General features: G+C 39.6%; 1 protein-coding gene across 7 annotated transcripts in view; it reads right to left on the minus strand.

The window, feature by feature from the left end:
- Nucleotides 1-19,574, minus strand: part of CSRNP3 (cysteine and serine rich nuclear protein 3) — a 108,056-nt gene that overhangs the window by 77,177 nt on the left and 11,305 nt on the right. The window contains exon 1 of one of the 7 annotated variants that reach the window (XM_032693645.1): nt 9,813-9,895. The exons of 2 other annotated variants lie outside the window; for them this stretch is intronic. In XM_032693645.1, coding sequence (XP_032549536.1) covers nt 9,813-9,848 — 36 coding nt within the window. In that variant the 5' untranslated portion in view covers nt 9,849-9,895. Of the gene's footprint in view, nt 1-3,502; nt 3,562-4,980; nt 5,030-9,812; nt 9,896-11,730; nt 11,835-13,711; nt 13,822-19,574 lie in introns of those variants that run through there. 4 more of the 7 variants (XM_032693646.1, XM_032693649.1, XM_032693648.1 and 1 more) reach the window with 4 other exon arrangements.

Raw genomic sequence — 19,574 nt, forward strand, 5'->3', positions numbered from 1 at the left:
ATACAACACTTAGAAACTTACTTGGCACCAAGAAACATCACATGACAAAAATCAGTGTTCACTAATTAATATAGTTCAGAAAAGAATATTCTCTGTTGATTTATTTTAAAGGTCTGATTTATGTAATACTCAGTACTAACAAATGCCCACATTTGCAATTAGATTTGAGAGCTGTATGACACACTTAGCATCAGGGCAAGCCCTGCAAACACAGTTCTGGCTCATTTTGTCATTTTAATTTATGCAGGAGTTTCTTGCATAGCCTTTTTGAAATTCAGATATGAGTACTGGCACACATGTAGACTATTTCCATTCAAACAAGTATCAAGGGACTGAATCTATCCTTATGGACTTGACTTCCTAATAACATTGCCCAACAAAGCCAGAGTCATGTTGAATATTCCTTATTGTTTCTCTTTCATATAAAACAGCTGATCTTCATATACCCATTTATAAAATACCAAGCAGAAAAATATCAAAAAGTAATTCCTAGATCATTTTAATACATCTGATGGGCTGAAACATTTTTTCTCTATCTTTAATTAAAAAATATCTTGCTAGTTTACTGTCACCATCACTACTGATTACATTCTACTGAAGACTGAAAATTAATTCTAAGATCTCAAGTTAAAAGTTACAGATAACATCTACTCTCTGACTATGCTTATCAGTGAAACGCTGTTGTAAATAGCTGGGGAAAAAAGGTTGCTGTTTGATGCTTTTAAGCGTATAGTACCAGAAGTTCTCATGCTTCTGAATGCCACTTGCCTTCATCTTGTTAAGCTGTCAATTCAATTGATTTTATAACAAAGTTATTTCCTCCAGTAAGCTTCACTCTACCTTTATGGATGTGTCTAAATTAGAGAAAAGATTTCAGCATAGACGTGGAATCCTGACATAATGCTAAGAACAGATGCTGCATAAACATGACTTTCAGCTCCCAACTTGTTCATATGCAGAGCACACTAAAAATTAAATAACGAATATATTGGGTTTAATACTCTCAGTAAGACAGCTTTGAATGCATATGCTCACCATGACATTCTCAGCTTTACTATTTATGAAAAAAATGTTTTCCTGAAAGGGATTTCTTCAGGCTAAATATATGACTCAAACACAATATGCTTAGATCTCAACCTCTGCCCTTTTGTCCAAAAATGAATTGCTATGAACTGCAAAGAAAGGATGGTATTTTTATTCTGAGGACATGGAAAGGAGAATTTAGCATCACTTTATAATAACCTTTGCAAAAAATGTAAGAATACATGACATTTTTATGAATCAACCTTTAGTAAAAACACATTTACACACAGAAAAGAACTAAACACACACACACTGAAACTCCACAATTATAAAGAGGGGGAAAAAATCCCTTACCCCCTCCCCGAAAAACAGATTTAGAAACAACTCTTCTGAATTGTCCCTCACGTCCTCACTATATCTCTTGCCAACTACCTTTTCCATTGCCTCCTGCAGTGCTTACAGCACTGAAATTGTGAAATCACCATTATTTCCATGGCAACAGCCTGCAATATCAAATCCACAGGATTACAGCTTGACTGCAGAAGAGGGTAAAGAAGCAGCTGGAGTGTGAGAAAGAAAATGCTTACACTCAAACATCTCAGTGAAGAGAGTGAGAAATGGGTTGACAAAGAGTTTATCGTACAAGCGAGACCTAAATCACATCCATGTCTGTGCCCATTGAAATTGTGGCTACAAGACTTGTGGAGTTCCAGATCCAAAGAACCTCAGTCATAAGTGCACTGCAAGGCAAACCTAATAGCTGCAATCATCACTAGTGCACAGACTGTCAGAGAGCAAGATCCGATTTCATAGCCTGAGATGATTTCCAGACAAAAGCCCTTTTGTCAGACACTGTCTTCCACCCGATACCACACAGTGACTGGATGACTAATGTGCATCTTGCATATCAGTAAAGCCCCTGCAGATAGAGAGTCTCAACAGCCAGAACTGTTCACAAGAAGTGGCAGAAACAAATATTTTTCACAACAAAGGGTTTTAAATTTACTTGCTTTTAGTACAGCCTACATTTGCAACAAGTGCCACAACCTGGTAGCAAAGCCATTTCATTAAGATTTATAGAATGAACCATAACAAATTATTCCCAGGATCCTTGGAAATGGCATATAGGTTAGCTCTACACCCAGCTAGCTGATTTAGATAAGGAGGTACAGGAATACTGCAGAACCTGCGTATCACCGCAACACAAAGAAGGCATAACTATCCAATATATATATTTTTAGTGTGACTGTTGCCTGATTTTTGTTCTGAATATCTTCTACAAAGATTATTGAGAAGGCTGTTTGACAAAATAGTTGCAATACAATTTAAGTGTTGCCACTTTCCCAAGATCTGTTGATTCTAATCTTTCTGCTATCAAGTCTCCCCAGGAAAATGTTATGTGGGGGAAAGGAGACACTTCCATTATTTAAGAGTTTGGCTATCACACAGATAGATTAGAGAGTATTTTAAACTGTTTGTATACACTATGTACCAGCGGGAGATCCCTTCAGAATAACATCTGTACAAACAGATGCCTCTCCATAAGCCAATATTCTTCAGAAAGAGGCACATCTGCACAGTAGCACACAAGGCATGTTCTATCTGATTGCCTTGTTTACACAGGCATCCTGCAGTACCTGTGAGACCCACTTATCCAGGAACAAGGACATAGGAAGTATGGGACACACAACCCAGTGCTGTTTATGCAAGTGTTATTCTGCTCTCTGCTTATTATGTGGTATATCCCAGTGGAAGTCAGGGATATATGCCCGAGACCAACAAGAATAAGCAACACTTAAACTTCCATCAGCAATGAGGCCACAAAATTAGTGATATCACGAAAGGTTCCATAAGTCCACAGTCAGGAAACCAGGACTCAACTCAACTGAACTCAACTGAATTGGTCTTTGTCCTGCACCATAATTACAACTGAATAGGTAATCTCAGATTTTGGGGAATCAAACTGAAGCAACTGCAGTCTCAAAGAAATCTGAATCCAACCTCATCTGAACAGAAGACCCTTCAAGTTTAAGGGATAAGGCACCAAAGATGTACAAAAGTCAACTTTTCAATACATGAATGGAAAGTAAAACTAGACATAAATCTTGTATCTGATAAGAGGAATCTTACAGGTAATGTAAGTACGCAACAGTACAGTTTTGCTAACATAAGTCACATAGGGCACATGAAAAAGTACCACCACACAGGATGGGAAAACTTAGACACAGAAGTACTGTAGCAATATGTGTATTCTGAAAAAAAAAAAAAAAGGGTAAATGTACATAGGTATAGAATCCAGTACACAGAAGTCCACAACTGACTACAGGAATTAGACAACGTGATTAAGAAAAACAAATGCAGAGTGGTGAAACAATATTCTTGGACTTCCAGTAAGACACCAGTGAGGTTCAGCCTTCACAGGCAAACACTGAAAAACAACCGCCAGCTACAGTTAAGAGATCTGCTACATGAAACTTACCTATTTGGTTAAAAAGAGCGAAAGTTGTCTTGAAAAGTTCAATTAGAAACAGACCTTTCTGGATGATTACTAAATAGCTGTCTGGTAGCTATGATTCATTTGGAGCAGCATCCTGCTGATTCACACAACTGAGTAACAAGCAGGCACTGGAAGCTTTCCTGTTTGCTGATATATCCTTCACACAAAAAATCCTTGCACAGCGATGTGATACATCATCCTCTGCCATCCCTCACCGTGCTCATGTGCCATTAATCCACGGCAAAGCAAAACAAAGTTGAAAAGGAGGGAGCAGAGTATTAAAGCAAGGAAAACCAGCTAACACACAATGCTGTGAGCTCTAGGTCAAACACCAATTGCCTGACACAGTTAGGGATTCTTCAAGAAAATGGCAACCTGACACAGCAGAAGCATATGATGGATGTGGGCTGCAAGAAGGATACATCTTTCTTAAACATATCCCCCATTCATTTTTTCCTCCTTTCTTTCCTAGTTTTCCTCCACTCTGAAGAAACTACTCCTACAAAGAGATCATTTCTCTAGTTCTCTAGCTGCAGGTATGCTGACTGCAGGTCCTCAAAGCTCCATGGCAACAGGCTTTGCCTTGCTATGATGTCAGATAATTGGGAGGCACCATATATTTAAAAAGTTCAGAGGCAACATGTTATTACTAGAAGACAAAAATCCCATGTAAATGTGGGGGATATATTTAAAACAGTCACAATACTACCTGGAACCTACAAAAGTAAAATAATGTAAAAGTCTGGCTGGTTTGATTTTTTTCTGGTACCTAAAAAGGCTGAAAATTTTAGAAAATCTTCATAACAATCTCGTTGCAGCAGGCATCTCCAAATCCCAGTAAAAATCCCCAAAAGAGTAATGTTAGAATTACTGAGGGAATGAAGGGGAGGGAAACAGTGCGTTCATATACCAGTGCTCCCAAGAGGAAATTTTTATGGCATTGCGACAACATACACTGCCAAACTTGTTCTACAAAACCTAACTTTAAGTTGCGATATCCTCAGTATCTCACTGACACACATATGGACAGAAAAAAAGTAAACCAAAAAATAATCCAAAAAAAAAAAAAGGCACCGGGACCACATTAGATAAGCACTGTAAGGAGAGGTAAAAGAATGTCTCCTAACTTGCACTTCAGCTATTGCTTTGAAATGTGCTAAAAGATACTACTATAACAGACAAAATGAAAATAAGGGAATTGAAAAAATCTGTCTGCAGTGGTGTTGTGGTTTTACACCAGCCAGCAAATAAATACCATGCAGCTGCTCACTCACTCCCCCTCCCCACCCTGCAGTGGGAGAATTAAAAATAAAAAAGGTAAACCTCGTGGGTTGAGATAAGAACCATTTGATAATTGAAACAAAAGTTAATAATAACAACAACAACAATTGCAATTATAAGGAGAGGGAGAGAGCAACAGATCCCAAGACAGACAAGTGATGCACAACACATCTGCTCACCACTCTCTGACTGATGCCCAGCCTGTCCCCAAGCAGTGACTGGCCTCCTTCCACGCAAGTCCCCCAATTTATATGCTGGACATGATGATCTGTGGTATGGAATATCCCTTTGGCCAGTTCAGGTCAGCCATCCTGGCCATGCTCACCACAGCTCCTTGTGCAGCTCCTCACTGAGAGGGCAGAAGACACTGAAAAGTCTTTGACTTAGGGTAAGCACCACTTCACAACAATTGGTGATAACAGTGTGTTATCAACATCATTCTCATACTGAATCCAAAAAGCAGTAAACCAGCTACTGAGAATAAAGCAACCTCTTTCCCAGGCAAAATCAGGACAAGTCACAAAGACAAAACCAAAGATATTTTCATTCTTGCCAAAATCTTCAAATAAATGTTTGCAATATTCAGCACTCTAGTATACAGCTCATACACCATCACCTGGGAAACTGAACATGGAAGCATGGAATATACCTATGAAGACAATCATCAAGCATGTACCATATGCAGTAAATAATAAAATAGGACCCTGCTTCAAATTACATATCCTCGTGAGTTAGAGAAAAGGCTCACTATAGAAATCAGTTATTGACTAAAGCTCAGGAAAAATCAAGAGAAAAAAAGCCAAGAACACATTGGCACTTGGGGCTGGGGGGCACGGGGAGGGGAGGAAATCTAATTACTTGTTTGATTCATTTTTGAAGCCTTATTTTGTACTAATTCCTTCTTGAGATCTGATCACATTTCATGATAAAATCTATCTGGATAAAAAATTTTTTATCTGAAAATAGAAACAAAAATAAACATAAAATGCAGGCATTAAATAAATACCTGTCCTATGAGTCACATTGCATTTTGCTTTGTCTCAAATGTATCATCTGAAAATACAGAAAAATTTAAAGTCTGTAGCAGCAACACAGATTCTCTTCTGAACATAAAACACTTCTAAGCAAATGACTTCAAACTGAACAGGAGGATGCAGAAAACAGATGTTACACATAAAACATTACTGCAAAGTACTCATCACAAACAACTCCCACCCACTGGCCAGTCAGCGTGTACTATAACATGCTAGGGAGACTTGGCAAATAATTTCACAGTCAAGTCATGAATATTGATGCTCACAAGTAGAGATGTTTGGGTTATTTGTCGTGATTAATACTGGTTTTGAATTTAGATCTTTTTCTTAGCTTGCAAACAAAGCTTCATTTTTTTAAAGACATTTTTTTCTACCTGTGAATAAATGTCAGCAGCAGAGATGGTTGTGAACTAATCAACGTGCTTGCTTGGTTCCACATATTGCACTGAATATTGCTCTGTGTAACTGACACAGAGCAATATTGGGAGGGGAGAAGGTAGTCAAATGCAAAAGCACCTTCACTGATGTCATCACTCACAAAAAGAATATTATTTGCCTCTAAAAATGACTATTCATGTAAAGAACTGCATTAATGCAGACAAAAAAATCATTTGCATGTATGCTTACAAACAGTGAACAACAGAGGTACACGAACATGAATCAAACAGCTGTTCAGAATTCAAATTAACGCTTGCAATACATGTTTTGCTGTATTTGGCAGCTCTAATCACAAGCACCAGTTGCCAGAGGTAGGCTTGGGTAGTTTCACTACTACAATCTGTGAAACTTAAAAACACATAGCAAGCTAATCTCACTTAAGAGACTACACTGTATAGGCACAGGGAATACCATTAGTATAATCTTACTCATATATTTGTGCTTACAGCAGTGGTCAAGTTACACAAACATAAAACAGAAAAAGTCTTCCTCTCTTTGATTGCTTCTGTCTAAGTCCACAGTACCAAGTAAATCCTGCAGGATAAGATGGCACAATTCAACCTGGGGAATCTGTTCTGGCATTGCAAGCCAAATCCTGCCAAGTCTGCTCTTTGCAGGGTTTCTATACCACCACTTTACAGCACTCCTGATTTCACACTTGAGTTCTAATCGACTAATCTTCTAGACTGCCTACACATTATTGTACGCTAACACATGCTACCTAGCCCCACTGGCAAGCAATTTAAAATGCAGAAACAATGCTGGCATATGCTCACCTCCTGTCTCTACAATCAGTACGGATGCAATGCTGGTCAATCTGGCTCCCTTAGTCTTCCAAAAGCATCTCACATGGTCCTACATGCACCGAGCATGCAAATATCCCCCCCATCATCTAAGTGCAAGAGTCCTGCATATAACAGCAGTGAAATGGCTTTCTAACTCTTAGCTACATCAACTGATGTCAACAGTTGATTAAACGCTTTCAGGATTCAGCCAACAGAAGAAAATTTTAGGCTAGTTCTCAAGTTTTCTCTCAGCATGCTCCCCAGATGAGTAAGAGGTAGTATTAATTCAACCAGGAACCCAGGAGCTTAGCATACAGGTCTCCAATGATGAAGGTGCAACCAGGGAGAAAGGTATTCAGAGGCATTCAGCAAGAGAGCTTTCCTGTCAAGATGAGATTTGTCCAAAAAAGCTATGTAGTTGGAGCTTGTGTTTCATTTATAACAATTTTCCAAGCTTGCTACAGCAAGAACTGCTTCTATGAGAATGAAAGATGCATAAATCACACGAAGTCCTGGAGGGACACAGGAGATTCAGGAGAAAGACATGCTGAAGCTGGGTCACAAACTCAGGTTCATAATGCCTAACCTGCATATAAGTAATCTAGGACACTTCTAGCAGCACCTGTCAAAGTCCTTTCAAAAAGCCTTCAGGTAACACTATTGAAGATCTGGTATTTGGCACTTGCAGATTTTTAAGTCTTCATGATGAAATACCATTAATTAAAATCTCTTCACCTAAATAGATCTCTGCAGAAGATTTTCTTTTGCTCTTTTTAAAGAAAAAAAGAAATTTCTATCTGTATCCCAGAATAAATTTCAGAAAAGGTTTACTACTCTTTAGACGGTACTGCCGGACTACTTGAAGCAAAGGTCTGGCCAGGAGATGTCACAACCCTTCATAAAAGTGAAGTGTGAAAACAGGAAAAACACTGCTATCAGTCCTACTGGCTTCCATAGATACACAGACCTTAGAGCAGAATGAGCATGCAGTTGATGGGGGGAACTGGTCTGCCTGCTACACGGAAGACAGCAAACCAACAACACATCTTTATTGCACCTCTTTGCAAAAGGACTTATAACATTTGGCTTGCTTAGCACCTTCCCAGCATCTGGAGTGAGGTTCTGAGACTGGCAGCAGTGCTTTTGGCACAGCAGGTTTGGATTATGCTGCTCCCAGCTGCAAGAATGGCAGTAGGGTCCAGCTCTGTAACCAAGATTGGAATGTCATCAATTTCCTGAGTGCTGGAAATAAGCAGTCTTTTATATAAATTTTGCCCCGATTAGCCCAGGTAGTAATACTAATTGGCTTATGGCAACACCTCTTTGTACTATTTCAGTACTGATTTCCAGTACTGATTTTCCCCACTGTTCTTTCATGAACATTAGTCTTGCTCACTGCCTGCAGAGGAACTGCACAACACAGCAGAGTATCCTGTATATCTCAGTACGCTCCTGCCAAAGTTCAGCATGGTCATGACTGGCAAATGCCAAATGGGCCTTCCTACCTCTGTAGCCCCAATACACTGGTACTCAGCTCCCTGTTGCCTGCTGTTTGACACACAGCCTGGCTGCTCCTTCATCATTAACAAAGCCAGCAGAGAGAGCATGAATTCAACAGCTCTCCTCTTCTGCCCTATGTTCTCTGCATCCTGACACAAGGGGTAGCCATTTTCTCCTCTGAAATACATAGTCTTTAACAGAGTTTCAAAAAACCAACCACGCAAAACAAATAAAACAAACTCATGAAAACACCCAACATGCCCCAGTTGAATTCCCAAAGCAATAGTATGAACCTGTAACACAAAATTGTACTGAAACATTTTGCAAAATTCACTCTGAACTGCGTTTCCCCTCCCTTTTTTTTTTTCCTAAAAAGATGGGAGCAAACTCTTCCAGCTTAACTGTTTCTGTATTAAGGGATGTGTGTATGCGTCCGAGTGGTGAAAGGGGAGCAAAGATGCAAATTTTAAGTAACGAAGGAACAAATACTTCATACCTTGCTCTGGCCACAATTACTGACAATAATGGTACTACTTCTACATGACAAGATAAAAAAAGGTCTCATTTTAGGAGATTAGACTTTAGAAACAAGATGAATGGATAGTTTGGGGGTTTTCTGGAGAGTAGCAAGTGTGTTAAGATAGCTTGTCTTCACTTGTGTGGTCTGATATTAGCTGTACAGCACAGAACTGTCTTTCTTCAGGCATGAACAAGCAATGTTAAAAATTGCTGGAAAAATCTAGCCTGGAAGAAACTTCAGCTCATCTGTTTGCAACTTGTTATAAAAAACTCCAAACCAAACCGAAAAAAATCAACAGTACTTCCTCCATGTTATCATCACCATCTTCCACAACCTAGGCATGACAGGCAATATGCAACAAACTTTCTCATGCAACAAACTATTTTCACCAGATGAGAACTTCTGCTTGTATATCCAAAAAAATCAAATTATTCATGTCAAATTGGCACAACTTGACTACCAATATAAATGCAATGATGCTACTTCCAGCAACATATCACACCTTTACTTTCTCAAATAATGTTTAGATTTACTTCTTATCTCCATGGAATCTTAAATTACTTACATAGGAAAGGGGGATTTAAAATTAAAGTAACTCAGGTTTGTCTGTCTCAATAGAAAACAAATTATTCTCAATAAGAAGGTCCGCTATGATTAAATTTTGTTTTTCTCATAGAAAAGTCTCTATAATCCAGTTAATAATCTGCTTTCTTAGTATGTTAATAGTTTCTTACCTGATAGACGATACCAGATCCTTTCCTCTCACTCATATCACCAGGTTAAGAACTGGCTAGATGGCCTGGCCCAGAGTGTAGTGGTGAATGGTGCTGCATCCAGGTGGCATCTGGTCACTAGTGGTGTTCCCCCCCAGGGATCAGTGTTGGGCCCAGTTCTGTTCAATATCTTTACTGATGAACTGAATGAGGGGATTGAGTGTACCATTAGCAAATTCACAGACTCAATCTGTTGGAGGGTAGTGAGGCTCTGCAGAGGGACCTGGGACAGGCTGAGACCAACAGCATGTGGTTCAAGGAGACCAAGTGCCAGGTCCTACACTTTGGCCAGAACAACCCCATACAGAACTTACAGGCTGGGGGAAGAATGCCTGGAAAGTGGTCCAGCAGAAAAGGACCTGGGGGTGCTGGTCGACAGCAGCTGAACATGAGCCAGCCTGTGCACAGGTGGCCAAGAAGGCCAAAGGCATCCTGGCTTGTATCAGAAATAACATGGCCAGCATTACTGTTCCCCTGTACTCAGCACTGGTGAAGCCTCACCTCAAGTCCTGTGTCCAGTTCTGGGCCCCTCAATTCAGGAAGGATATTGAGGTGCTGGAGCAGGTCCAGAGAAGTGCAACAAGACTGGTGAATGGTCTGGAGAGCACATCCTATGAGCAGCAGCTGAGGAAGCTGGGGTTGCTAAGCCTGGAGAAGAGGAGGCTCAGGGTTAACCCTCTCTACAACTACATGAAAGGAGGTTGTACCCAGGTGGGGGTCAGTCTCTTCTCCCAGGCAACTGGTGACAGGATGAGAGGACAGTCTTCAGTTGTGCCAGGGAAGGTTTAAGTTGGACATTAGGAAGAATTTCTTTGCAGAAATGGATATTGGAATGGGCTGCCCAGGGTGTCACCATTCCTGGAGATGTTTAAGGAAAGGCTGGATGTGGTACTTAGTGCCATGGTCTCATTGACATGGTGGTGTTCAGTTGGACTCAATGATCTCAGACATCTTTTCCAACCTAACTGAGTCTGTGATTTCAAGTAATCAAAATGAAGTATTCAACTTTTACTTTAAGTGACCTTTGGTACTTCTGCTGTCAGCTAAAAATGGATTTTAGTATTAATTTGCAGAGGATTCATTATTTGTAGGTGTAACAATACCTTGTAATATTTTAATACTACCTTTAAGACACTGCATAACAGGAAAAATACCCTGTTCAATGACGAAAAATGAATCAGCATGCTAACATATGCTACAAAAAAATTACATATATAACAACAAAACTAAAGAAAAAGAGAGGTATGCTTAACCCACTAAGAAAATACCATTTGTTTTGTTTTCTAGGTACAAGCAGGAAACCATCCAATGGGAAAGGAGAAATTGAAAAAACAGCAGAGATATTTTTCATTTATACTGAAGACCAGCTAACAACAAAAGAAGTTATGATATATGGAGGGAATAAATAATAAAGAACAGGATTAGAAAAAGGAGTATCACAGAATATTCCAAGCTGGAAGGAATCCACAAGGATCAGCGAGTCCAACTGCTAAAAGCAGTGGCTACAAATTCTTAATTGAAAATAATAAATTCTTTAAAAGATTGAATTTCTTAGCAATGCTAAGTAATAGAAGAGCATTTCTTGCTTACAACATGTTTTTTAGTAATTTAGATTTTGGCTTTTGTTTAAGGTAATTTAGTATTTTACTTAAAATGGTTTGTATGATATTTCAGTCACCTGCAGATACAACTGACAAGGAAGCATTCATTAATGCAATAAATAAAAAAAAAAATCTTGCATTTACAGGTTGTTTACTTACAGACACAGTTTAAGCACATTTTTCCTATCATAGACTTTCCTGGGAATAAACCTGTATCTTCAGATATTATACAACACATACCTGCATCACCACTGTGATTTTTTTAACCAGCTTTTTACCTGATTTCAAACTCTTCATCCAGTCTTTCTCCCACTCACATGCTCCCTTCTCAGCAGGGTCTCCAACATAGGCTAATGAGCTTATCTCCTTTCCACTGAGCTGGTGAGTGCTGGCAGCAGCTGACAGGGAATACTGGACAGAAAATGCAAATCTGTAGTTCATGTAGAATACCTGAATCATTAGGGAACTTTAAAACTAGTGACAGCACAGTAGTTTTATTCAGTATCTTTCATGCTGTCGTTATTAAGCGGTAGATATTTTTAGCCACCAAAAGCCAAATCCATCTGCAGCAGCAGCAGCGTTTCCAAGGAGACAGAATAATTTAAACACATGTGGAACTAGATCTCTGTTTTCATCAACTCCTCTCTGTTACTGGAGCTCCTCTGAGTCAGATTTTTTCATTTGAGGTGAGAAGAGTGATTTGAATACATGGATTTGAGACTGTAATTTAACAGTTGTGCTTATGCTTTCAGATACACATCTATTACTTACAAATAACAAATCTTAGGATGCAACTCAACTCTTTTTCTGTCAGTGTTATTTACCAGTGTTTACATTCCAGTACAAAAAAAATAAAGAAGATACAGCTCGTTAGTATTTAGAATAATTTGTGAATTGCTGACATTTGCTGTAAATTATTGATTTTTTTTTTTTGATTGACTGATGTTTTTTTAGCAAACATACCAGGCTTCATTTTCTGAAGAAACAGCTAGGAGGAAAGGACACCACTCCAGTGGCTGCAGCTGATAAGGTACATAAATAAGCAGACAGCTTCTTCCAGTGCTTTTTAGCACTCATAAGACTTCTATTGACTTGTTCCAGTTTTTCTTTAATGACATCAGTTTTTAATAATTTTAGATCTGCTCTAAGGGAATTCACTCAGTGAATACAACAAAAATTTACAAAAATACAAACAAAAATTTACTCATTTTAATCTCTGAAATCTGTTAAAACTAAATTTGAGCATTTTAGTTTTATAAATATATTTTATTAATACGTATACTCTCAAACCAATGATAATCAGAATTTATTAATGTCAATTAAGATTTTTGCTTCAAACCAGAAAAACGGAGATGTGTATAATAATTATTTACTACATGTAAAATGTGGAATTAAGTCCACATTGAAGCTGATACATTGAAATGCTTGGCCCAGTGAGGCCAATATCAAACCCCTCAATTCTTTCAGTGGGGCCAGGACTTCTGCCTGTAGTCCTATATCCTCATATAGCATGGCTTGATAAACAAATCTATTTTCCATATCAACTTATTTGCTACTTGCCATCTCCACTCTCTGTGAACTAACAGCTGCTGCTAACACAAACTCAGCAGAAGAAAGCTATTTCGACAGTTTATTAAAACTGGCACACAAATGCTGTAGGTACTACAAGATTTATCTGTCTCATACACATAATTATATGCACCATGTTTTCCTTTATGACAAAGACAATTTTATGACTCAATTATCAACCACATTCATTCCAAACTTAAAAATAATGCAAAAATCCACAAAATCCCTTTCAGTTGTTCTGAGGACCATTCTCACTGTTTGTTCAACACTAAATAAGACACAGTTTTAGAAGCAGTTCATCTTCCTATCCAAGCGCAAAGAGAACATTTTTAGATCTTCCAGTAGTCTTTTCCTGCTGGTAGCATACACTGTATTTTCAACAGCAAGTGTTTCCATCACACAAAATGACCTCTCTTCCTACAGCTTACTGAACAACTTGGGCATCAATGAGATGCAATGCGTACACTGTCACATGAGAAAGCTGTCAGCATCAGGCATGTCTGTGATTTCACTGCTCATGGATCTCACATCGGCTGAAACCTCCCGGGTAGGAGGAATAATAACTGAAAAGCTGCTTCACAGTAATTTGTGAGGAACAAGCAAGATGCTTGTACATGCATTTTTTATATCTGAAAAATGTGGCAAGGATCAAGAATAGCTATCCATAACAGGAATTTTTTTCACCCTTACCTGTAAATCGGTTTTCTGTGTTTCAGCTCTGTCAGTGCAGAATGAAAGGTTTACTCCTCCTTTTTCCGTCTATCAGACAGCAGTCATCCAATAACTGAAGTCATCCTGGCATCCTCTGGAACATGCTCTCTCCCTTATTTCCCACTCCCCACCCCCATCTGCATGCTAGCAAAATGGGAAAACAGCAAGAAGAAAACAGAACAAAAAAGCACATCTAAAACTAGCTTTAATGAGCTACTTAGTAATCAGTGAGGACACTCTGTACTGAAAGGTAATGACAAAATTTAACGACAAGAAGAAAAAAAAGTCTCTCTATTAATAAACCTTCAGCTCCACTACTGAATAGTAATTCTCCCTTTCAGCCCCTTTTTGTAAGGAAAAAAACAAGCAAATGGCTGTAGGAACACAGTTACTGCCTGTATACATTCTTTGAGACTGACTCAGCTATCCAGATCTTCAGTGAAAAGTGCTGCTGTGTATTTAGGAAAGCTTGTGATTATCAAAATAACAGTGGTGCTTTTATACAAACAAGGATCTGAAATCTCAATGCAAATTTGAATAATTCAGAGATAGATGCCAGGAATTTCCTACTAAATACGTTTTCTTTCTGTTTGAGGTCTACCTGTATAACTGGTGCATGTGCAATGATTTTACTGTATTTATAATACAGTAGACAAAGTTCAATGTGGTGCAATGAATTTCATTCACACAAAACTTTCTACCTAAATAAGAATTCAAATGCAAAAAAATGACTAGGTGAACAGGTTTTCAGTTCATGTGCCTCAAATATACTATTAGTCTATTTGTAGCCTCTTAAATCTAGTTGAAAAAAATTACTTCCAAGATCAGAGAATTTTTATTTTCTTCATATCTATACAAATTGGGTATCAGCTCAGCTGAAAACATCACATTTAGTTTATGACAGTTTAATTACATTTAAAATCAAAATCAAGCATGAGTCTTCCTAGCTACATCAAAGCATTTGTACTCCAGGATTTCCCCTTGAAAGGAAAATGTTAAGTGGCAGAAGCTGACAAATACCTTTGTGTTTACAAATTTCAATCTTCAGCTATAGCTTTTCAATAAAATTAACTGTGAATTTCTTTAAATAAGAGCATCTGTTCTCTTCACTGAATTATTGATCTTTAACCACACAAGACTATACCAATTAGCATACTTCCAGTACAAAGTAATAGCTGATTTAGTTTCTGAAAAAATTAGCTGTCAGTCTTATCACAACGAACTGCCAGTAGATCCTGTGTGTAACATTCAGATTCTGTCTTAACAAGTAAAGTAGGTGTCTTTTTAACCAAATTACCTCAGTTTAACATAAAACCTCTTCCTATATGCCTAGAAAAATGGAAATCCATTCCTGCAAGCACTAACGAACTATTAGGTTTCAAATCCAGACAATCAATGCAGTTTTCTTTAGTGGGAAAGAACTGTAGGGAACACAGAGGAAAATCTAAACAGACATTTTGCCCTGATAAACAATTGGTTGGAAGACTTCAAACTTATTTTCTTTTTGGTCTGCAGAAATAAATTTGGTGTTGAGCACCAAGGCTTCACCTCTCAACCAGCCTGAGTGCTGAGGGAAATGCACAGACATACAGAATTGTAGTGTCATAACTTGACTTAATAAATATCTTTTAAATACAGATGCAAGGTGCAACACTGATTTCATCCCCAAAACACTAACAGAATAGCTAGTCAGAAAAATAGGTAGTATAAAAAAAATAAATCAGAATGCCTAGCAAAATCTACTATGAAAAAAAGGAGGTTATTAATAACAAAATCCCCAATAGCTCTTCAACACTCTCAGAACGAAGCAACTCTACAAACTGTGTTTCTAAAGTAAAACACAAATAGCATTACTACAAAAACTGATTAACTGGGTTAGTGCTTCCCATGCACTTCACAAGGGCTGCACACAGGAGCCTCCCCAACAGTGGGATCTGTGCAATCTCCGTAACCCAACTTTGCCAGTTTCCTTGGATTTCTGGGTAACATCAGACAGTCCTTGTGAAACTTGCCCCGATTTGCACATCGGAAATTAAGTAAACTCATTTACTTGATAAATGCATTTTAAATATACGAATCACTTCTGCAACTACTGCAGGGTGCTGAGGTGCCCTGTGCAGGTGGGGGTTTGGCTGCCTGGGCACAAGGCCAACCTATAGACAGCGCAGCAGGTGGCCTTGAGAGAGGAAGGGAGCAGCAGCCCCTGCCCACCCTTTGCCAGGACCCCAACTTCAAGTTCAGTCTCTTGCCCCTGGCCCCTGCCCAACTGTGCTCTCACTGCTGCAGCCTTGCTGGGGCCCAGCCAGGCAGCCCCTGACCCTGGAGGACTGACCCAGACCCGACTGCCTGCTCCTGGAGGATCTCAGACGTGCCTTTCCACCTGACTCCAGATGGAGCCTGGCAGCCAGGCCTGACCTGCTCCCCACTGCTGGGCTGCCCTCGACTTCTGTCTTACCTGCCCTTTCCAAGCCACCTGCTGCACTGGCTGCTCCCCAGCAGAGCACCTGGACCTGACTGTCCCTTTCCAGAGCCAGCACCTGCTAAATCTTAGCAATGCTTTCCAGCTCCAAAGTGCCATTATTGGACTAATTAATCACATATACACAGATATGGAAAAAGGAAATTGGCTCCTTTTTGAATCCAGGTTTGTACTCAGTCCCTGCTGTGACTGCATTACTCTTAGTGTTTGTATTTGTTTGGCTATTTCCCCTTCTTTTTTTAATTTTTCTATACTTGATACTCCATACAACACACATTTATCTTTTTTCTCCAGAGCTGTTATACTGGACAAAAGGGAAAACTTCACCAGGAAGCAGCTTCCTGCAACAACTTTCTTCACTGCTTTCTGTGACTATTGTCTGTTGCTACACAAATATTTACTTCTATTTTTTCTGATGCTACAAAGAATGAGACCGGATTTTGGCAATCCCTGTATGGAAGGACAGTCCTGTGACAGGATCACCGCCTTCCTGAATACACCTTCTGGTTAGGGTACTGGGTAGCACCTCTGCAGCAACCATTTTAGTTTCTGCTGAATGCAAATCTTTGCAAGTAGGAGAGAAGGGAAACAATGGCTGGGGGCAAAAAGGGCCTTGGAGATGTATATCTCTGAAGAACTCTAATTCCTGGTAAACTAACATCTCTTGACCTCCACTCAGGCATTCACACAGCCCCTGGATCCCAGAAGCTATCCCTCAGGTTATGTAATTTTGTGATAGCTTATCAAACAGTCCTCCATTAGAAACCAGTTACTGTAGATCTCCTCTGTCCAGTTCGAGATCAGCTCTAACATACTGCCTCACGAAGACACAGGTGGAGCTTGATGGTTGGAAAAAGCTATAGGCAGACTTCTGAGACTGTTACCACTTTGTTTCCCAGGCTACTGACTGCAGGATCAGGCACTTGCCTGTAAAAGCAGCAGCTCCTGTCCGGCTCAGGAGCAAAAGAACTACCACCTGGCCTGTTAATGGAAAGGTTCAGGTCTCCCACAGCATGATCACTCTTCTGAAAGATTGTTGTTGGACATCAAAACAAATTCCTCACACTTTTCTAGAAATAAGAACCTTATTCACTATTCAGGACCTTATTCACATTCCAGGAAGGTGTCACGTTCCACACATTAGATCTTCTAGATCTCCTGAATGGAGACATGTAACACCTTGTTTCTCAGCATCCTACACTCTGTGCAAACACTTCAAGAAGGAGGAACCTGGCTAGTAAGGCAGCAACAAGACTATGAGAATTTCATACCCACTGGCAATTCCATGTGTCAACTTAGTATCCAGTGTCATTATGAAACATGCCAGCATGGTCCCCAAGCAGAGTAAATACCAATAGACAAAAAAAGGTGATGAATGAACTATGACTTACTGGTGAGCACTCAGCTTCCTAGAAAAATCCTGCATGGTCAAAGAACCGGAACTCACTAATGTTTGATTATGAAAATCAGGCCAAGGTTTCCTTAATTGAAGCTGCTGCCACTGTAAGGAAATTACTTATGATTTGTGACTGAAAACAAATGGGAAATTGATGTTTTCTTCTCATAAATGGTAGACAAGTGCCATCATCTACCAGTCTCTAAATCTCTCAAGGCACGCAGAACTCCAGCAGTCTGAGGTTTAAACAGTGAGAAGCTATCAAACAGGATGTGTGTGATAAAGTTTCCACAAGTGAAAAAACCCCAGAACTCCACAGTCAAACAGCAAAGCCATACAACAAGTTATACTGGCTTTAATGCCCTACTGACTGCATTAATGAAGCCTGAAGGAATGCTGTTTCAGATTGGAGAAGGTGGTGGATAATTATAGGCAATGCACAGTGAAAACACATCATACAGTTTGAAAATCAAAACTGCTTCAGGAAAGAAGAGTAGGATTACTTAGCCACAGCACTCACACATTTTTACTCTTTAATAGATCCGAGAAAATTCTACTGTGTCTGAAGCAGCCAAGGTGTATTTGTTCCAGTCCAGAACACTACAAACCAAGCCCTTTTTATAAAGGCACATCATACTGGTCAGAGGATCTAACATTTGAATATATTCCTCCTGTTACATTAGGAGGAATTAACTATTGAGGAGCTGTAAAAATTGGGGTGTTGTGGAATACACCTGGTCCAGGTAGCTCGGCTTGTCAGCTGCAGATTGAGATGCAGATTGAGCCCTGGGTGGGACCCTGAGGCAGTGAACTGCCAACCTTTGGACTCAAAGGGTACAAAGACTCATGATGCCAGCCACATCTGTGAATGGACACAGAGACACAGCAGGAGCCAGGAACTGCTGACATTTTGGATAACAAAGGAGATGAAGTCAGGTGACATTAGTGAGGTGGATGGATGGACACTGAAAGGGGGAGCAGGAGCCGAAGTCTCAGGAGGAAGAGAGACTTGTGCTCACCTGGACTGTGAGGGTATAAAAGCCCAGGATTCCTTTGTTGGAGGTCTCTCCTTGAGGGCAGCAGCTCAAGCTGTTTCTGTGTTACTGCACCGTGAATAAATTGCTTTATGGAATGAGATATTTGAAACTCTGCCATGGGAAACCAGGGGTGAACCAGTAAGGAAACTGGTGTGACTGTGAGTGAAGTGAGTGGGGAGCTGCTCGGGGTCAGTTGGGTCAGTGGAGCTGCTGGTGTGAAGGGGCTTTGGTCCCAGCAGTTAATGTCTCTGGTGCTGGGACTGTGATTGCCAGAGTGGATCCTGAATGGTCAGACTGGGAAGTTTCCTTAATAGGAGGAGGCAGAAGGGCTACACTGCTTATTCCACACAGCATTTCTTCCTTAGTTTTAACACAAGCAGTACTGCAGCACCTAAGTTTTTCTTTACTCATTGATAAACAACCAAGTAAAACCAAACCACATTTTCCTTTCCTCTTAAAATATATGTAGAGAGCTTGTGTGAAATCAAATGAAGTCAAATAAATAAAAACCCAGAACAAAACAAAACCACACCACAGAAAACCTCCATGAAAATAGTGCTAGGTGAGAACAAATCAAAGGGTAAAACTCAAAAACATATTCAAGGCAGACTAATTTTAACTTCTTAGAAATGCAAGTTACATAAATTTCAAGTTTCTCAGACTCCCGCCCACTTACCAAGATCCATTTATATTCCTTCAATCAGCTCAAGAGTACAGTCATCTGCCTTCAGTCAAAGCAAAAGTCGTATAATTAATGACACAAAGAGATAAAAGGTAAGCAAAGAACTTCTGCACAAGAGTATACCTCGATTGCCATTAATTCATCTGTGACTATCTTATAAAGCAGCTTTCTAGCATGGAAATTATTTCCAATTTTGCTTATTTACATACTAAGTCAGGTAAGCTCTTCCCAAAATCAGGAATTGACTT

The sequence above is a fragment of the Chiroxiphia lanceolata genome, chromosome 7, assembly GCF_009829145.1.
Source record: "Chiroxiphia lanceolata isolate bChiLan1 chromosome 7, bChiLan1.pri, whole genome shotgun sequence".
NCBI classification, from domain to species: Eukaryota; Metazoa; Chordata; class Aves; order Passeriformes; family Pipridae; genus Chiroxiphia; species Chiroxiphia lanceolata.